The sequence below is a fragment of the Artemia sp. Qi Xiang Cuo genome, chromosome 3, assembly GCF_049724085.1.
Source record: "Artemia sp. Qi Xiang Cuo chromosome 3, ASM4972408v1, whole genome shotgun sequence".
Lineage (NCBI taxonomy): Eukaryota > Metazoa > Arthropoda > Branchiopoda > Anostraca > Artemiidae > Artemia > Artemia sp. Qi Xiang Cuo.
This window is the reverse complement of record NC_142796.1, coordinates 68976215-68995718: the sequence shown is the minus strand read 5'-3', so window position 1 is coordinate 68995718 and position 19504 is coordinate 68976215. Positions and strand designations below refer to the sequence as shown.

The following is a 19504-nucleotide window of genomic DNA, read 5'->3' as shown; positions in this document are numbered from 1 at the left end:
ATGTCGATGGTTCCCAGCAGACGCTGCGCCAGAGAACATATATAGCTCTCCCCCCCCCTACCCCCACCTACACCACTGGAAATGGGAGACCGCGAATTAACCATAAACTTTACGTTTAATTCTTATATTTGGATTTTCACCATAAGATCCTTCCTCCCTACTAAGATAGTTTTCAAAGTTGGTGCTAAACTAACTAGGCGGAATACCAGTAGACTATTTGTAACACAATTCTACAGTCATTGCAAAGAGGTCTATGAATTCTTTTGTACATTATTCCGTTCGATGTAGAACACGTCATTATATGTTGCAACTGTGGATCTGAAACTAGAGCATATATCTTTTTATTCCACTTGATAATTAAATCGATTTTGGTTTTTCATGTATTTGTTTGAGTCAATTTGTTTGAGTTATTTTCTGTCAAGTATCTGTGGTTTTAAAGGTTTTTCAACGGGATTTCCCACATTTATTTAAATTTGAATGTTTGGAGGGTCAAATCTTAAACAAAACCGCATACCCCGTTTAGAGGTAGGATATTTTATGCGTAAATAATGCTATGGTTATTGGTTGTTTTAAGGAGATGCATCCGCTGTCTTGGCACGAATTTTGGCCAGCGATATTTCTTTATGTAAAATATGAATGGTCAGGATGAAATATAGAAAAAGATTGGGTTTTCTCTCCCAATACGCCTGTTTCGGGAGATTATTTTTTTGTGCTACGTGGAAAAACTGAAATGTATTAAGACTAAGATCGAAGTTGTGTGACATTTATTAGGTATTTTATACCTATCCCATAGCAACTTATTATTCCACGCTTTCATTTTAGTCTCGAACATTTTAAATTCCTTTGAGTAGCAGGGGCAATTTTTTTTTTGTCTAGTTGGAGCTAGTGACGTTTTTTTTTTTTAGATGTTCGTTATTAATTATGGTGATGATTAATGATTAGGTTTTAGGTTTTGCTGATGATTAGTTTAAACTGATGATTAGGTTTTTCATAATTCTAGGCTATCAGAGGAGATAAACGCTTTTTATTGTATAAATTATTTCCTCTCCTTTGATTTTATTTTCTTTTTAAGGCTTTCTGAGTTTGAGGTTGCAGCAACTCCATCCACACTAACTGCAGAGAAGATAACTGAATTTGAGCAGAAAAGGCTTGAGCTAATAGACATCCTTTACAAGACCCTTTTTAAATTCCTTGACAAAATGTGTAGTTGTAATAGAACCAAGTCAGTACCGAGTGTTTCAAAACCAGAGGAACTTGAAAAAGTGTTTAACACTATGTTAGAACCTATGTGTATAGCTATACCACCAAGACTTGAAGATACGCAATTCGTGCAGTATATACCTATGTATTTTATATCTTTAGATGCGAAGTATAAGGAAAAGTTTATTGCTGAATTGCAGAGGCGATGTTCCGAACGTGTGTCGAAAGATAAATCGAATGAATCTTGTGGATACCTCTTTAGTGTGCTCGGGGCTTATACGGAGATAAAAATAAGGTACTGTTTGATTCGAATTTTTTGTTTTCTTCAGACAATACTGATTTCAGTAATCAATAATAATATTCTTATCGAATCTTTTAGGTGTCAGAAAATATGAATTTGTTTTGCTGAATTGAATTGATTAGATTTTCTGAATGGTGAATTATGTGAGTTTGCTAATAAATTATCTAAAATTGTTATACATACTAGTTTCATAAATAGCCGAAAATTTTAGGTTGAAAAATAAATAAATTATGTCCGATAGTCTTCCAATAAAAAAGCGACACGAGTATGGAATCTCAAAGTAAATTTATAAAACTTACCCAATATAAATTACTCTATCAGTTTTGCATGTACAGAGCACCCCCCTCCCCCAACCACAAAAAAACAGGCCATAACTTTCAATTGACTCAATTATTTTTTTGGGTATGTGTCAAATTTGGATATAATTTCGAGTATAGGTAAATCATTACTTTTAATCATACTCAAATTTAAGAATCATGATGATTTTCTTCTTCATCCTAGAGAAGATGTAATCCCAATTTAGCCGTCTAAATTTCTTGAGGTATATCGACTAATAAAAAATATCCCCTAACCGCTCCCCTGAATACGGCCTTGATCCCCTGTGATCGCCATCGTCTATTTGAGTCTTGAATCTTGGTTCAAGACTCCTTACAGACAGTTTGTCCTTGAGGTATCTCGCCTTTAAAAACAATTCGGTGGCTAACTTCTAGAATTTCCAGAAACCCATAAGCTCCTTACGATGATATCTTTCAGCAATTTTACAACAGTCTTGGTCTGAAAAAGTTGGCCTGCATTTTTGGACCCAGAACTGCCTCATATGCCATCATTGCTTGCACCCTCCTGCAAGTCTAATGGAATATACCGAGGAAGTGACCCCACATAAGTGTAGCGTATCTTCGACACGGCTGGGGTGAATCATGCATCCCCTTGACCAGCTGAGCTTTATACTTCCGTGGAAGTTGGTGAATGGTTTTCACTGGCTGCAGTAATGATCTCTGTGGTCAAAATTGTGTAATATACTCCGTCATTTCTAGACTCCTGGTCTAATAGGGTACTTCTAACATTTGAACTCATGCATGAAATTTTACTTTTTACGAGCCTGTTTTGTAGTTATGTTTGACACAACAAACATTCTATTGAAGCGATAATTGACACCCACCTATGTTCAAAGAAAATGCTTCTGTTGTGTAATGTGAAATAAGGATGATTTGCAGCTCCGTTTGATAACTTATGCTAAAAATTGTTTTTGTGGTCTTTTTTCTTGGGTCAGGGGGGGGGGGTAGTGTACTAAACTTCTGAGCTTGAGACAGTTTAATGGGTAAACCCTTGACATTACTATAATGCATTACAAAGAGAAAAGCAATCTTTTATCTATCTTGTCAAATCCTTTCAAACCAATGAAATCTCCTACTAAGAAGAAGGTATTTTTTCATTTTTTGAAATCAATATTTCTAGAGAAGAATTAGTCTAAAGTCTGAGATATGAGATTTCTAGTCGTAGTCATGTGAGATGTGAAGTCTGAAATAGCAAATTTTTACCTAAAAGCTTAGCAACTGTCAGTCAGAGGTCCTTCAAATAAATTTGGATGGAGCTGGGAGAATTTACCCCTTAGCCTCCCATCATTCAGAAGAATATATTTGGAATAATTATGCAACAGGTGATCTGGGGTTAAAGTTTTCCTCCTATTACGGAAATATTTTGATGCTAATATGAACATCACTGATGACTAGATTTTACAGTTCCAAAAATAAACGCCTGACAGCAGCAGTAGGGGAGGGTAGGGATGGTTTGGATCGGCTGAGTCTTGACAAGTCTCTCTCTTCTTGCAACTTTATGTAAGATTTATGAAAAAAAATTGTGGGGTTACTGTATTATTCTATCTTGGTACCCAGTCTGGTTATATTCCACTCTGTCATTCTGGGAATATTTGGGAAAAACGGGAAAGCCAGGGTAAGTCGCCGTGTCTTTTTTATTCCAAAAGTTAATTTATTTGTTACATTATAAATATGTTACATTACATGTTACATTATGTTACATTACATTATAACTTGGACATTGTTGTTTGGTATGGTTTACGTTTTTGGTGCCACCTAGAGCTGTTAAAGCACAGTTGAGGTTAAGAAAAATTCTTGTAGTTTGGGTGGTTCATACAACCTCTTTGGGGTGTGTTTGGACGGTATCCGAACCAGCCCCATTAACTGTTCTGCAGTTAAGCCTTGCCCATTTTGAATTTTTTTCATTTTGTGCCTCCTCTTGCATTCTTTTTTCGTGGGTCTGGAAGAGTATTTCTTTTTGTCCGTTGACTATAAAGATGAAAACGACAACACAATTTTGTAGACAATACAATTAATAAGAATTACTTTAAGGAGTGTATCAACAAAGAAAGAACGTTGAGGAAAGTTCGAAAATGTGGTACAAATGAACCTTCATTCCAAATAAATTCCAAAAAATCCTCTGGGTTATTTCAAATGCTCAATGCCCATTAGAATGAATTATACTCATTACGTTATCATTACTTTAGGCAATTATTACATAAATTGTCATTGCCTATGACTTAAAAAGTCATAATTATTTTTGTGTATAATGATCTATGACCAAACCTATTTTTTATCTTATCTTTCAAACTTATGTTTTTATTTTGTTGTCATAATAGTTTGAAATGACAGTCAGGTAGTTATGCTCTTGTAGCACAATAGTTCCAATAATATTTATGCTAATAGCACCCAATAATATTTGCAGAATTGAAATTTAAATAAAGTCTTTCGTATTCTTTTCCTGTACCTTTTTGTGTAATTAATCCTTCGTATGATCGTTAAGTTTAGTAGCTCTATATTGTAGAAAAATATATTTTTAAATTATTATATTTTTTTTTCAGTACTGTACGTCAGTTAGAAATATAAAAAAAAACAATAATGTGTCTGAAAATTTTTTAATATCAATACTATTACTGTCTTCGGTGGCATCAATTGGGGGGAAAGGGAGTAGCTGATACCGAACCGTTATTCTGCGACCCCTGCTTTCTTTCTATGTTCTTTTTTTTGCTTTTTTTTTTTTTTTTTTTATCGCTCTACCTCTTAGCTGATTAAAGTGTGAATTCAACTTCGCCTCTGAAAAAAAGAAGATATATAATAGCAACCAATGCCATCTAATTTTACCCTTCAAAATCATAAAGTTAATTGGATTTTTTTTTTTGCTTTAAATCAAGGCGAACAGGAAAGAGTAGCTTTTGAAAGCAAAAACTGTCTCAATTGGGGAATGTTCAACGAGCCCATGTTTTTCAACTAGCCCAAGTTTTACATACTTAACTATTATACTAATTATTAAACAGGAGTCTATAATTAAGTAAATTAATTCATTATTAGCTATTATATGAATCCTATTATGCCGTTAACTATTATAGCTTAGCCTTTTGTTATCTGTGTTCCAATCAAAGGTATATAGTTTGAAATAGAGTAATTTTTCTACTTTTTTGTGACAGATTAGACTGGAAATTTAATTTTGCCTCTGGAAACAAAATAACCATCAAGGCTGTCTAATTTTACCTTGTCAAACCATAAATTTTTTAAGTTTATTTATTTGTGCTTTAAATCAGGATAAACAGAAAAGAGTAGTTTTTGAAACCCAAAATGATCACAATCGGTGAATATCTGTATATTTTTTCAACTAGTTGAGCTTTTACATACTCAGCTATTATACTAATAACTGTACTATTATATTAATGATCAAATATTAGTTATTGATTAAGTAAATTAATTCATTGTTAGCTATTGATGAATACTATTATCCTATTAACTATTATAAAAATAGCCTGTCATTAACTGTACTCTAATGAAAGGTAAATTAGCTTGAAAAAAAGAAATTGTCTAATTTACTTTTTAGTTGGCATATTAGTGTGGAAATTCGACTTTGCCTCTGAAAAAAAAAATAACCAAAGCCATCTAATTTTACGATCCAAAATCATAAAATTAATGTCTTTTTTTTTAATTTTGCCTTAAATGAGAGCAAAGAGAAAAGAACAGCCTTTTGAAAACCAAAAAGGTCACAATTGGTGGATATTTGTACATTGATTTCAACTGGCCTTAGTTTTACATGTTTGACTACTATACTATCAACTACGCTAGTATATTAATGATCAAATATAAGTCATAAATTAATTGATAATATATAAATAGTGTATAAATACAGTTGACTATTATAAATTAACCTTCTTGTAATTGTGGTCTAATCAATAGATTAGACAACAATCGCCGTTGGATTCGTTTCAATTTGTGTTATATGTCAACGCTGTTGCTCTACCCCATATCCTCTACATTGCACCCTTCTGGAAGATTCTTACTAATGCTGATAAATTAAAAATCTGCTCGACTTTCTCCCATTTTCGCAAAATACGTACTAAGATAATCAATTTGGATATACAGTTCAAACCTTATCAATAGTCTTCATATAGCAGATCCTACTATAGCTGTTGTTAAGCTTATAGAAAAACACAACCAAAAGATTTGAAAACATGCTTGGAACCAACTCCTTGCCATAGTTGTATAGTGCTCTTTTGTTGTTTTGTAGTTCTCCGTCATTTTGTTTTGTATGAAAACCGGTTTTGATGAATAATGATAGTAAATTGTTTAAAAATGGAGTACTTTGTTTACTTTTTATTTAACGTGTTCCTCATTCATTTCTCAAGTTTTGTAACTATGCTACAGATGATTAATTGTACTGTTTTTTGTTTGTTTTTATTTTGTTTGTTTTATTTAAATTTTTATTTTGTTTTTTGTTTGTTTTGTTTGTTTGTTTTATTTAAATTATTTAAAATTTATTTATTTTATTTAAATTTTATAAAAAAATTTATAAAAATTTATTTAAATTATTTAATAATTTATTTAAATTATAGTTTTGTAACTACGCTACAGATGATTAATAGTATTGTTTGTTTCAGTATGTTTGTCCGACACTTGAGAAAAGTAGTAAAATGGCTGAAAAACTACTCAGATCAATTTCCATTAAAATCTGTGAAAGGCCCCACTTTTAGTGCTCATTTAAACTTCTACAATGTTGCACAAGGATTTTTCCAATCTATAGCCATTCGACAGGAATCGTTTGCTGGCAATTTTGAAGGTAAGGACAAGGTTGATAGATATAGCAAGAGTGTGGAATATTACATAAAGAAAGAAAAACGAGCAAAAATGGGGTTTTTAAAGGCCAAATGAAAAAACTGACAAAACACAACAAAACTAATATTTCGAGGGGACAAACGCCTCTCTTCTTCAGCGCGAAACGAAAAAATATGATAAGTAAGAGTACTGAAGAAAAAACCAACTAAATAAAACGTGGAAAGTCAATGTGAATGTGAAAAAACCAATGAAAAAAAATTAAAAGATGAATAAAATTCATCTTTAAATGAATATAAAATTTTTTCATCAAATGAATAAAATCACTTTGTTGTGTTTTGTCAGTTTTTTCATTTGGCCTTTAGAAACCTCATTTTTGCTCGTTTTTCTTTCTTTATGATATGTCAAGTCAATGTGGTTTGTGGAATATTTATGTTTTAGTCTATAACAAATCATTTAGGTTCCTAGCCTTGCTTGTGCTTCTTCAGAATAATTATTAAACAAAAAATTGATATCGAGAGTTTCCACCAAAAAAGTGGCAAAACTGAATACCAGTGACGAAACAAATAAAAGTTCCAGTTGGGATAGGTCCTTTTATTACACAGTGAAAAACAGATACAAAAATTACTGGATATTTCGATCACATGCATCAGTAATTATCTTCAGTAGCTAAACTAAAGTATTACAATTAAAACAAACTATATTTATACAGAACAAAATAATTACTTCCAGGTCACAGATAGTTTCCGGTCCATTGGCTTAGATGGTTCATTAACTGGGTTCATTCAAAGTCTTGAGTTCTTTTACATTGCCTAAATGAAAGATGAATTTTTAATCTTCTTCTTCTTCTTTAGGTGGCACAGTCTTCTTCTTCATCTTATTACTAATGAAATGGTGTTGAATTTACAGTTATAAATTTGCTTGGTCTATCATCCCCATGTATACGACGCCTGTATTTTTTCCAAGACCACACTGCCTTTCTATGACGAAACAGATAAGAATTCCAATAGAGATATACTGGAACTCTTTGTTTGTTTCGTCATAGAAAGGCAGTGATTTTGGAAAAATACTTAATATCAGTGAAAACTTAAAAAAAAAAATATCTGCAATGCTGGAAAAAGATTTCTCCAATGTGTGATATGTGTTGGTGATTTTGAAGACAAAGGCTTATACTATAGGTATATAAATATAGTGTGTGAACTGGTAATCAGCAGTAACTAACTTTTTTTTCTTCTTTTGCTCTGTGCTATGATTTTCAGTTTAACAGTATTTAGCCCAGTTCTTGTTTCCTTGGTATTCCTTCAGTGAAGTACCTGTGTGCTAATTAGCTTAAAGCCCTTAATTAGCTAAAAGCCCAAAAGGGCTAATGTTAAGATAGCCCTTTTGCCTGTAGGAATTCAATGTCAGATTGATGATTTCAGTTCTACACTCACTGGAAGGGAATGATCCAGGATAGGGAACTTGTCCCCCTCTCCTCCCTTATATTTAAAAAAATATGTTTATATATTTTCATTGTAAAATACCTTTTTTGATATTTTAATCGTTTAAATGATGTTATTGATTTAAATACTTTAATAAACTAAGTTATGTTCATGGGCGGGCTGGCGAATGACGGTGTCATATATTTGTATTAATTTAAAAAAATTTACACAAAATTAGTTTTCAAGGAATAGTAAAGAGCTCTATTAAGTCAAAAATGGGCATAAATAAAGTCAAATAATCTTTCAAGCATAAAACTACCACAATCACTATCAAAAATTAAATGAAACTCAAAACGAACAGAAATTATAATAGATAGCCGAGTCAAACTCAAAACGACCAAAAATTAACATTACTAGGGCTGACAACCCCCATTTCTTCTCAAGAGTTTTTTACTTATATAAGTAAAAAAAAAATTGAAAACATTTAAACATATTTTGTTTTCAGTAAAGCGCAAATTATGTTCTGGTCTTGAGAAGGCATGGGGGTTGTCTGCCCTACTAAGGTTATTTTTGCTCGTTTCGAGTTTGACCCTGCTATTTATTCTAATTTCTGTTCATTTTGAGTTTCATTTATTTATTGATAGTGATTTGTGGTATTTTTACGCTTGGATGATTACTTGACTTCATTTCTGCCCATTTTTGGCTTAATGGGGCTCTTTACTTTTCTTTGAAAATCTTGTTTTTTTAGATGAATTTCTGTTCATTTTTTATAGACAGTCATTTTCATGAAATTTTTTTTATATCTTTTCGTTTTTTTTCTATAAGAATCCATAGTTTGACATACTTGTGGGGGTTTGACATGCCCAATGTCTCTAAAGACATAGTTGCTGGACCGTTCTACTATGCTGAAGAAAATAGTTGTCTCAAAATTTTGGCTGGATGTGTTTTGGAGATAAATTAGCTCGAGGGACGGGCTTATTGCCCTCCAATCTCTTTTTACTCTTAGAAAGGACCCTAGAACTTTTAATTTTGAATCGAATTAGCTTTTTTAAATGTTTCAATGATAAATCTAGCTATGATAGAATGGTGCTGCCTATGATATTGCTTATATGCCTTTTTGAAAACATGCATGTATACAGTTTTTTCGTTTAATTGGAACGCCCCCTAAACACTTCCTGTAAGTTTCACCTTAATACTCTAAGCGTCTCTAGTTACAGTAACTGTAGTTGTAGTACTAATTATTTGAAAAAAAAACTACGTTTTCTAAAGAGTTAAAGAGGCTGAGTCACAAGTTCGAACCTTAAAACGTACAGGGCTTAGGAAGTGCAGTTAGGGGGCTGCCAGCCCCCAAACCCACGCTTCCGTGTATAAAAGGGGCTGTGCCCTCCTCAACGCCTCGCTCTTTACGCTAAATTTTTTATTGTTTAAAAAAAAAGTTGTAAGAAAGTCAAACTTTAGCGTAAAGAGCGAGGCGTTGAGGAGGGCACAGCCCCTTTCATATACGGAATCGGGGGTTTGGGGGGCGGCAGCCCTCCAACTGTACCTCCTAATCCCTTGTACGTTTTAAGGTTCGAACTTATGACTCAGCCTCTTTAACTCTTTAGAAAACGTAGTTTTTTTCAAAAAATTTCTGCACGTTTTTGTACAGTTTATTACTTATTATTGCTTGACTAACTGTTAGCTGATCGTGTCAGGAGTTAAAGTGGGGGGCTACCGCCCCCCCCCCCCAAAACCCCCGCTTTTGAAGATTCCTTTGTTAAGGCTTTTAATTCCTGAATACTCAAATCAAATGCACTTTAAGATTTTCTTTTTTCAACTTTTCTTCGAGCATGCGGGTATACTGTATGTTATCAAAGCAGTGGAGACTTACCTGTAAGCTGTTGAGCCGAAGTATTTAATAGATTGGATTTAAAAAAGAAACTGAGTTTCTTTTTTAAACTTTAAATTTAAGAGATACTACTTTAAATTCTATACATAAAAAATTTACTCCTACAGGGAATCGAATCTGGGTCTTCCGCATGACAGGCAACAATAGTAACCACTGTACCATCAGAGACTGTTGATAATTTATTTTTAGTCTGCAATCTATTTTCGACGCAAGCAAATAGAAAGTAAGATTTTCGTTTTTCGACAAAAAAACCTTCTGGGAAAGAACTGGAATTTTTGGAAGCTTGCAGTCGGTCTTGTCAGGTTAAGAGGACTATTTTGATCTATTTTAATAATGAAATACTGTGCTTTCAGGAATTTCAAAAATCAACATGGGCTCTTACAGGAAAACAAGGTTTTTGATAGATATAAATTTGGCGGATATTTTTTTGATCTGAAAATATGAAAAGGCCCCAACAGGTAGATTTCCGCTTCGAATGAGTCCTCATTTACCCAGATCCGTTGCCAACTGTGGCCTGTAGGCGTGGCTAACAAAAAAAAAATAATTTGATGAACATTAAGTGGGAATATTTGGTTTTTGGAAAACAGGGAAGGAGTGATCGGATTGAGCTGAAATTTTCAGGATAAGCTCTCATGCCCTAGGAAAGCTAATCGTCTAAATTTCAGTCCGATCAAAAAACGTTAAAGGGGGGCTGTGGTGGGAGGTTCGAAAATTCCGGCCCACTTTGCCTCATGAAGATAAATCCGGAGGGGGGTGAAATTTTTCACGTTTCTTAGTTTGAGCTTAGGCTACAAAATGCGATCACCGCCGTCTCTATGCGACCGTTAGGACCGGAAATCGCTTAACATTGTGGTGCGTCACCTCTTTAAAGAGGCACAAGCCTCCTTGAAAGTATACACATTGTGCCTTTTGGCTAGTTGAAAATCCCGCACAACTTACCCTCAAAGGTCCAACTTAATGATATAAGTTTTTTTTGAGATATCGCTTTGTCACCTTTTTAAAAGTCCACATGGTCATAGTTTGTTTTAATGTAGTTCAACGTCCCCCTAAATATTTTTTATATTTGATTACTGAAGACATTTTTATATTCTCTGTGAAATATTGGCTACAAAATTGCTATCTCACAATTTCGATTGCATGTGTTTGGGGAAAAGAGGATATCAGAGAGGGGGGGGAGTATTTTCCCCCCCTTGACTCTCAAAATGGAACTAGAAATATGCATTTGCAATCAAATGAGCCTCCTCTAAAGTTCACTAGACCACCTCTTCATAAAAACCTTATATCCCCCCAGGGTATAACTTAAAACCCTTATCCCCATACTCTGGGGGGTTGAGTCAACCCGAAAGGTCATGTTATAAGATCTTTGGACTATTTTTGAACAAATGGTTATCTTAAAATTTCTATCAGATGCATTTGCGGAAAATATGACGTGGGGTTGGGGTGTAGCTGCCCTTCAATAAACTTGACTCTGGAGGGGGGGATGGTTGCCCTCCAATCACTTTTGACTATTAAAGAGGGTTCTATCCCTTTCAATTACCAACCGAATGAGCCCTTTTCGAAGTTTCTACGACAACAAATGGCCATCTTAAAATTTCTATCAGATACTTTTCGGGAAAATACGTGTGTGTGGGGAGGGGATATTTGCCTTCTGATCGCTTTGAATCTTAAAAATAGCACTATAACTTCTGATTACCAATCCAATGAGCCCTCTTTGAAGTTCATACGACCACCATTTCTGTAAAAACCTTTATACCCCCAGGGCGTAACTTACAAGCCTTGCCCTGAGGGTTATATAGGGGGGAGGGTGTTACCCTCAAAGACATAATTTCTGGACCTTTTAACTGCACTGAACAAAATGGCTATCTAAAAAATTATGATTGAATGTGTTTGGGGAAGTGATTGGTGTACGGGGGGGGGGGTGACCTCCAATCACTTTTGACTGTTAAAAAGGCTAGTAGAACTTCTGATTACCAGTCAAATGAACCCCCTCTGAGGTTTATATAACCACCCTTTCTATACAAAACCTTATATCTCCCCAGGGCATAACTTACAATCCGTGCTCTGAGGGTTGTTTGTGTGTGTGTGTGTGTGGGAGGGGGGGGGGTTGTCATTCTCAAAGTCATAATTTTCGGTCCTTTAAACTACGCTGAAGAAAATGGCTATCTGAAAATTTTGATTGGATGTGTTTGAGGAAGTGATTGACGCGAAGGGGGAGCTGGTTGCCCTCCACAAGCTCTTTTTGAAGTTTGTATGATATTTTTTCCATAAGAAGTGCCCTGGTCTAAAAAACAAAACAATATGTTATGCCCACATCGCTCTTTAATTAGGCAGCGCTATCGCGCGGCCTATGATATTTTGTCTTGAGATTTCAATTATATAGCACTGGGAGTGCCGATCAGACCAGGTAAGCCCCTCCCCCTAAAATTCAGCCTATGGGCGCCCATGGTTATGTTATTTATTTTAGATCTTCTTTATAAATAATAAACTGAATAGGACATTGAAAAAGTTTATTTGTTACTAAAAAAAAAAAAAAAAAATAAAAAAAAATAAAAAAAAAAAAAATCCCCAAATCTGTTCAGCTTTCAAATGTGGGACTGAAATTTTTCAGTTCTACACTCACTAAAAGTGGGCTAAATTCTTCTACCAATTTCTTGACGTTAGGGGTGACTAGGTAAGGTTTTTAGCAGTTTCGCAGCTTTTTTGGATCTTTTGCATGCTGCTCTGAGAGCACATTGCATGCAAGCGTGAAGTGATTTAACTGTGCAGTGATGCAAGTGTGATTTAACTATCCGGCTATAATTTAATTAGCCGGCTACATAAAATACTGTCACGCCGCATATATATTGTACTGTAAAGAACCTCCTAGAACGATCGCAAGTGCTCACTTGGTGAAGAAAAAGAAGAACGATCTTGATAATCAAATAAATGCAGACAAATGGGTTGGGTGATTTAATGAATATTACAGAGCTTAAGATGATTTTCTATAAATATCAGCTTGACAAAAAGCAATTTGAATCAAGTTCTAGGAATGGAGTTTAAGTGATTTCTATTGCAAAATGGTATTTTATATTGAAAAACTATATGGAACCAAATCATCTTGTTGCAAATCTAACAACACCAGCTATTCAATGTATAAACCCGTTAGGGAAGTTTTTTCTTGTATGGCATTTCTCGTCTTTCTTTTTTCAACATATCCAACAGAATATTTCGTTGTGTTTAGATTCTAGTACTTAGATACTTTCTAAGACCACACTGGCTATACATGACATATGAAGCTAAGAGAGGAAAGGAAATAATAAATGAAAAATAAAACCAAAAAAAGGTGAGGAAACGAGGATTTTGTCAGCCAGTGGCCAAACATGAAGATGAAAAACAAGCAAATATTTCGACAAGGATCTCCGCCAAGTCGTCCTCAGTGCTAAGCAAAAAAAAAAAAGAAAACAAAAAGAAACGAAAAAAAAAAGTCTAGCCTTTTGAAGTTTACTACAAAAAATCCGAACGGACACTGAAGGGAAGACCAAGCCAAAACCAATGAAAAAAAGATTTACCAAAGAAATTGGGCAAGAATGTTTTATCTCGCAATACTTTTTGCTCGTCTGCAATTTCGGTTTTCATTAGGTATACAAATACGTTCTCTTATATTTGATTGGTTGCAAACATCAATTGAGTCTTTTAGTATTAAATTGTTATAAATTGGGCTTAATGAAATGTCTCCGATCCCTCTATTTATTGTCAAATTTCTGTTTATATATATTTTTTATCTCAATTACCTCTTTAAAAGGTTGCGGTAGGCTATTTACAGTAGATATTAAAGTTGCCTCCTCAAAATAAAACAAGATGTGTAGGATTTTCGAAAATATGCAGGGCCAATGCGGAATAAAAATTATCATTTTCGTTTCCCAATCTAAGAGACATATCTATTAAAATTTTGTGTTCATCCATACTTTCATCAAGTTGTTGATGGGTCCTACCTATGTAAAATTTCCCAAATGAACACGGGACTCTGTAGACACCACTACCCAGTATATGGTCAGTTTTATCTTTTCCTGAATTGAAAAAAAATTTCAACTTTTTGTTCACTTTTGAAAGAAACAAAGAGATTGTGTTTATTTAAAAAAATTTCCAAGTTTATCACTAAGTTTTGAAATGTATGGTAGAGTGGTGAAAGTTTTTTTCTCAATTGCTGGAACAACTGAATCAAGGGGGATTTTCAATAAGGTTTATTGGGTAGCCATTGCAAAATAGAATATCTTCGATATAATTTAATTCAGAATTTACATGATTTTGAACATATTTTTAAAAGTCTATCGACTAAAGAGATTATTACCCCTCTTATAACAGAAGGAGGGTGATTTGACGAGAAGTGTAGATACCGATCATTATGGGTCGGCTTTCTGTATATAGAAAATTCAAGGCTAGGAGTATTTTTTATAAAAAAAGAGTAAGCGAAACATCCAAGAAAGGCAGCTTTCCTGAACCTTCTAGTTCCATTGTGAAGTTTCAATTGCATTAGAACTCAGGAATCTCGTCGAAGCCTCAACAAAATAAATCCTTTTGTTGAGTCTAGACGATATAAGATGTAAACAATTTTCTTGAATGGTATATTGCAAGTCCTTATTTCGTACTAGCAGTAGATAATTTCGGAGACCACACTGCCTTTCCATGACGATAAAATAAAAGTTTAAAATAGGGATATAATCCTTTTTAATAGACAGTGTATAGAAATTCACAAAAATACCAGATATTTCGGTCACATATACAGTGACCGTCATCAGTAGTAAAACTTATTACTGATGTTTTACTACTGTAAAACTAAGTTTTACTACTGATGACGGTCACATATACAGTGACTGTCATCAGTAGTAAAACTTATTACTGATGTTTTACTACTGTAAAACTAACTTTTACTACTGATGACGGTCACATATACAGTGACCGTCATCAGTAGTAAAACTTATTACTGATGTTTTACTACTGTAAAACTAAGTTTTACTACTGATGACGGTCACATATACAGTGACCATCATCAGTAGTAAAACTTATTACTGATGTTTTACTACTGTAAAACTAAGTTTTACTACTGATGACGGTCACATATACAGTGACTGTCATCAGTAGTAAAACTTATTACTGATGTTTTACTACTGTAAAACTAAGTTTTACTACTGATGACGGTCACATATACAGTGACCGTCATCAGTAGTAAAACTTATTATTGATGTTTTACTACTGTAAAACTAAGTTTTACTACTGATGACGGTCACATATACAGTGACCGTCATACACTGTCTACAGTGTCTACACATTTCTATACACTGTCTATTAAAAGTTTTACTACTGATGACGGTCACTGTATATGTGACCGAAATATCTGGTATTTTTGTGAATTTCTATACACTGTCTATTAAAAGGGATTTTATCCCTATTTTGAAATTTTATTTTATCGTACTAGTAGTTTAATTTGAATTGGTGTTTTAAGGTTGTTTGTATATTTCAAGTGTATTCCTCAATAATTCGCTTTATTTAAATATGTCTCCACTTAGCATCTCTGCATAGTTTATTAAATTTGATAACCTCTCAGCAACTTTCTGAGAAAAATGTTCAAAACGGTACTGGCTTGCTTTTTTGTTTGTATTGTGTGGGGGGGGGGGGGACTTGAAAGGTATGTAGAGGAAAAATTACAAATTAGGTAGAGTGTGCAGGGGTAGAGATTGTTTTCTACTGTTTCAACCACTGATGGCTTGATAAGTTTGTTTGTGTGTTGATATTTTTTTTGGGGGGGGGGGGGTCAAGAGGCTGCCAAAAAAACGAAAAATGATTGAAATGGAGAAAAGTGCTCAGTGTATCGACGTCGGGTGGGTTAATGCTGGCACGAGTTTCTTGCACTGTTAATTATCCTTCTCCAGTGACCCCAAGCCTCCCTCTTCCTCGCCATTATAGCTGGTTACCTGAATTTCATTGCCAATTCATACGATCAGAGATAAATTATACGCACAAAACTAAAAAAAAAAAAAAATAAAAGTAAAAAATTGATTTTTGCTGTACGAAAAATTAAGTTTCTCCACATGGAAGTGCAAAATTTAATTCTAGGATTTTTGCTCTTGCTGATGATGGTAAGGGTTCGGGTTACTAATCCCCAAGTGCTCCGATCTCATCTAGACTAAATTGGCGTTTTTTTTCGTAGCACGCAACGCTTTGGCAGAGATGAAGCCCACAGTCGATTCTATCATCAGTGGCTATTTAAATCCTCTGCGGTTTGTTAATAAAGATGTCGCTGAGAGTTTCGTTCCCGCATCCATAGATCTAGGCATAGCGCAACCGTCAGCTAAATATGAGGATGTCAAAAGGGAAATAATTCCTGTTGCTGGAATCGCTGTTGAAGCTCTACCTTCCAAACATTCTTTTGAAACCGAATTTTCCTTTCCAAGGTAATTTTTGTTTCTTCTATTCATGTCTCTCCTACACGAAACATTAGAATTTCAGATGTCAGGTGAGGTGGAAAACGGCTGGTCCTGCTGCAAGTATAAGAAGTAGCAGTTCTCCAATTTCTGCCACCATTTGTGGCTTGTGATTATTTTTCCACGTTTTATTTTTCCCCGGAAATGCAATTACTGAATACCACAAATTTAATGGTAAATTCCGGCAGAAATATGTAATTTCGCGGGTGATTTAAAATAGACCTGATAGACGATTAGGATTTGAAAAATACAAATTAAAACCAATATTTCTTAAATGGCGAAGTAGTATAAGCTATCTACTTCTCAAAAATATCCGAATTCCTATAATTTTTCTTTTATTAGGAGGTTCTACTAAGGACGTTCATTCCCGGCGTTCTCTATTAGTCATGTAGTTTAAATTAAAAAGGAACTATTTTTAACTTGAGTATATGAGACGTGACAAAGCTAAAACTGGGCATTCAAAAATTACTGATAATGATATTACCAGCAGAAATTATTATCAGCGCTTAAGCAGTTTTTTTTATGTGATCGTTCGGTGCTGTATTGTGCTAGGGTTCATATGCTTGAAGGTAAAACCGAGATGAAAAGAGTCAAAATGGATAATTATGCTATTGCAAATTTTTACTTTGGTTACCGCGATCATTTAGAAGCCGGAAGTTAATTAGTCCGTATCTTGTAACAGATAGCCTATTGCTCTCTTTTGGAAAAATGGAGTTCGAATTTAATTAATGAGGTGCTGTCTTAGTCTTAACAATCCTCTTATCCAGCTCTTGCTATTTTCTTTTTTTTGGTTATATTCATGCATTTTTTTTCTATATGCAATATCTTCCCCCTTTTCTTTCTTGGTGTTCTCCACCTTCTTGCTTTTGCAAACTTTCACATTTTTTTTGTAGAGCTTGAAATCTGTATAGTAGGTTTGAAACTTTTTTCTCTTATTTTTATATCTTGTCTGTTTTAGTGTTTCTTTTTTTTCTGGTGTTCTCTACCTTTTTGGTAACTTTATTCTGGCAACTTTTTGCAAACAACTTTTTTTCTGTTTTTTCATATATCTTGTCTATTTTAGTGTTTCTTTTTCTTTCCTGGTGTTCTCGACCTTCTTTTGCATTTCCTTTTGCAAAATTTACACATTTTTGTAGATAGAAGCTTGTAACCTCTATAGTAGGGTTCTCCGATATGCTAAATTTGATGGATAGATGTTTTTGCTTTTTTCATGCTTTTTTGCTTTTTATATTTATTTGTAGTTTTTCCTCCTTTTTCTTTTCTACATTTCTGGTAACATTTTTGGTAACTACATTTTTGTAGTTACCTACAATCTACAATCTTTTCTACAATCTACATTTTCCAAATAAAAATGTAGATATGTGTCAGTTGCTCCATTGAGTGCAGAGACACTTGATACACCACTTATGAAGTTAATCATAATCTGGTAATTACTCTTTCCTTAACCACTATTTTAGTGTTTCTTTCTTTTCTGGTGTTCTCGACTTACAAATACAAATGAAAAATACAAATGAATGTGCATTGTCAGTTTAATATACATATAATGATATATTGATATTTAGTAATCAAAATGTTAATATTATTTGATTTATTAAAGTTGTAAAAGTAAAAACATTTATATTTTTTTCAGTAATGTGCAAATTATGTTCTGGCCTTGGGAAGGCATAGGGGTTTTGAGCCAAAAATTATGTTAATTTCTGCTCGTTTTGAGTTTGACTCGATTTTTTATTGTAATTTCTGTTCGTTTTGGGTTTCATTTATTTATCTATGCTGATTTGTGGTGGTGTCACGCTTGGTGGATTATTTGGTTTTATTTTTGCTCATTTTTGGTTTAAAGGTGTTCTTTACTTTTCTTTGAAAATCATATTTTGTAAAAAAAGTTTTTTTTATTAATTACAATAAATAGCCGAATCAAACTTAAAAAGAGCAAAAATTAACATGAGAAGGGCTGATAACTCCCATGCCTTCTCAAGACCTTTTACTGAAAAAAAAAACGAACAAACAAATGACCGTGGATTGTCAGTTAAATTGACATATACTGACATTTGTTCCTTAAGGTTTTGATAATTTTTTATTTAAAAAAGTAAGAAAGGTGAAAACATTTCAAACGTATTTTGTTTTCAGTAAAGCGCAAATGAAACATGAAACAAATTAAACATGAAACAGAGATCAGCACCGCCGGTAAGGGCTGTAATAGTCCAGGGCTGACTTACTATTACTTACTTACTATACAAAATCAGACAACAATACAGGCATCAGAGTGCTTCCTTTGAGCTAAGAAGCTTCTTACTAATAAAACGACTCGGAAAGGATAGAATCGGAATATGGCAACATATTTCAGGGCTCTTTAAAACCAGAATGATTTTTTTTTTGTGCAAAGCGTCCTCTTAGGAAAAAGAAGATATTGAGAAAAACCACAAAAATGAAAAATAATCACATTTAAATCTTAATAAAAATGCTTCTAGTAGCGCATGCCCCCCCCCCCCTGGAAATTTCCTGGTGGTGGTTCTGATAAGTATATTGGCTATTCTATGGGTGCTGTTTTTGTTTTCTGTTGATGCTGGTGATAGATCTAAGGACACAGCCGCATTTAAATACGTTTGTGTTGTGGTATCGAAATAGGAAGTATTCTTTCTTTTTGAGATCTTTCTCTACTATTAAAATTATTCAACTTATTTCGGTTATTTTCGCATTTTCTACGATTCATATTTCTTATTTGTTTTCTGTTAATCAGATCCTCACAATCATCGAAATAGATTTGTAACTCCATGATGTGGTTGAAATCTGGACAGAGAACATCACCCGCTCCGATTAAAAAGATGTTAGGTTACAGAATACATTTCATGTGGGTAAAAAAATGATGACAAAAGGGATGCCTTAGTGCAGTGGTTCTCAAAGTTAATTATACACTGTACCCCTTTTTACCGACAAAACATTTTAGGTACCCCTTCTCAGTTACCGGTTCTAAGTAAACTATAGCTAAAGTATAAATAAAACTGCCAGTCCTAGAGTTAAAGGGTTGTTTTATTTTTTTTTTGTTGGCCGGCCGCGTACACCCTAAAAATTTTGGCATACTCTCAAGGGGTATGCGTACCAGAGTTTGAGAACCCCTGCCTTAGCGTAAAAAGGAA

General features: G+C 33.9%; 1 protein-coding gene across 3 annotated transcripts in view; it reads left to right on the top strand.

The window, feature by feature from the left end:
- Positions 1-19504, top strand: part of LOC148954466 (uncharacterized) — a 55577-nt gene that overhangs the window by 33544 nt on the left and 2529 nt on the right. For all 3 annotated transcript variants that reach the window (XM_089087105.1, XM_089087106.1, XM_089087107.1), the window contains exons 7-9: positions 1073-1495; positions 6435-6613; positions 16100-16343. In XM_089087105.1, the coding sequence (XP_088943231.1) occupies positions 1073-1495; positions 6435-6613; positions 16100-16343 (846 nt within the window). The remainder of the gene's footprint in view (positions 1-1072; positions 1496-6434; positions 6614-16099; positions 16344-19504) is intronic.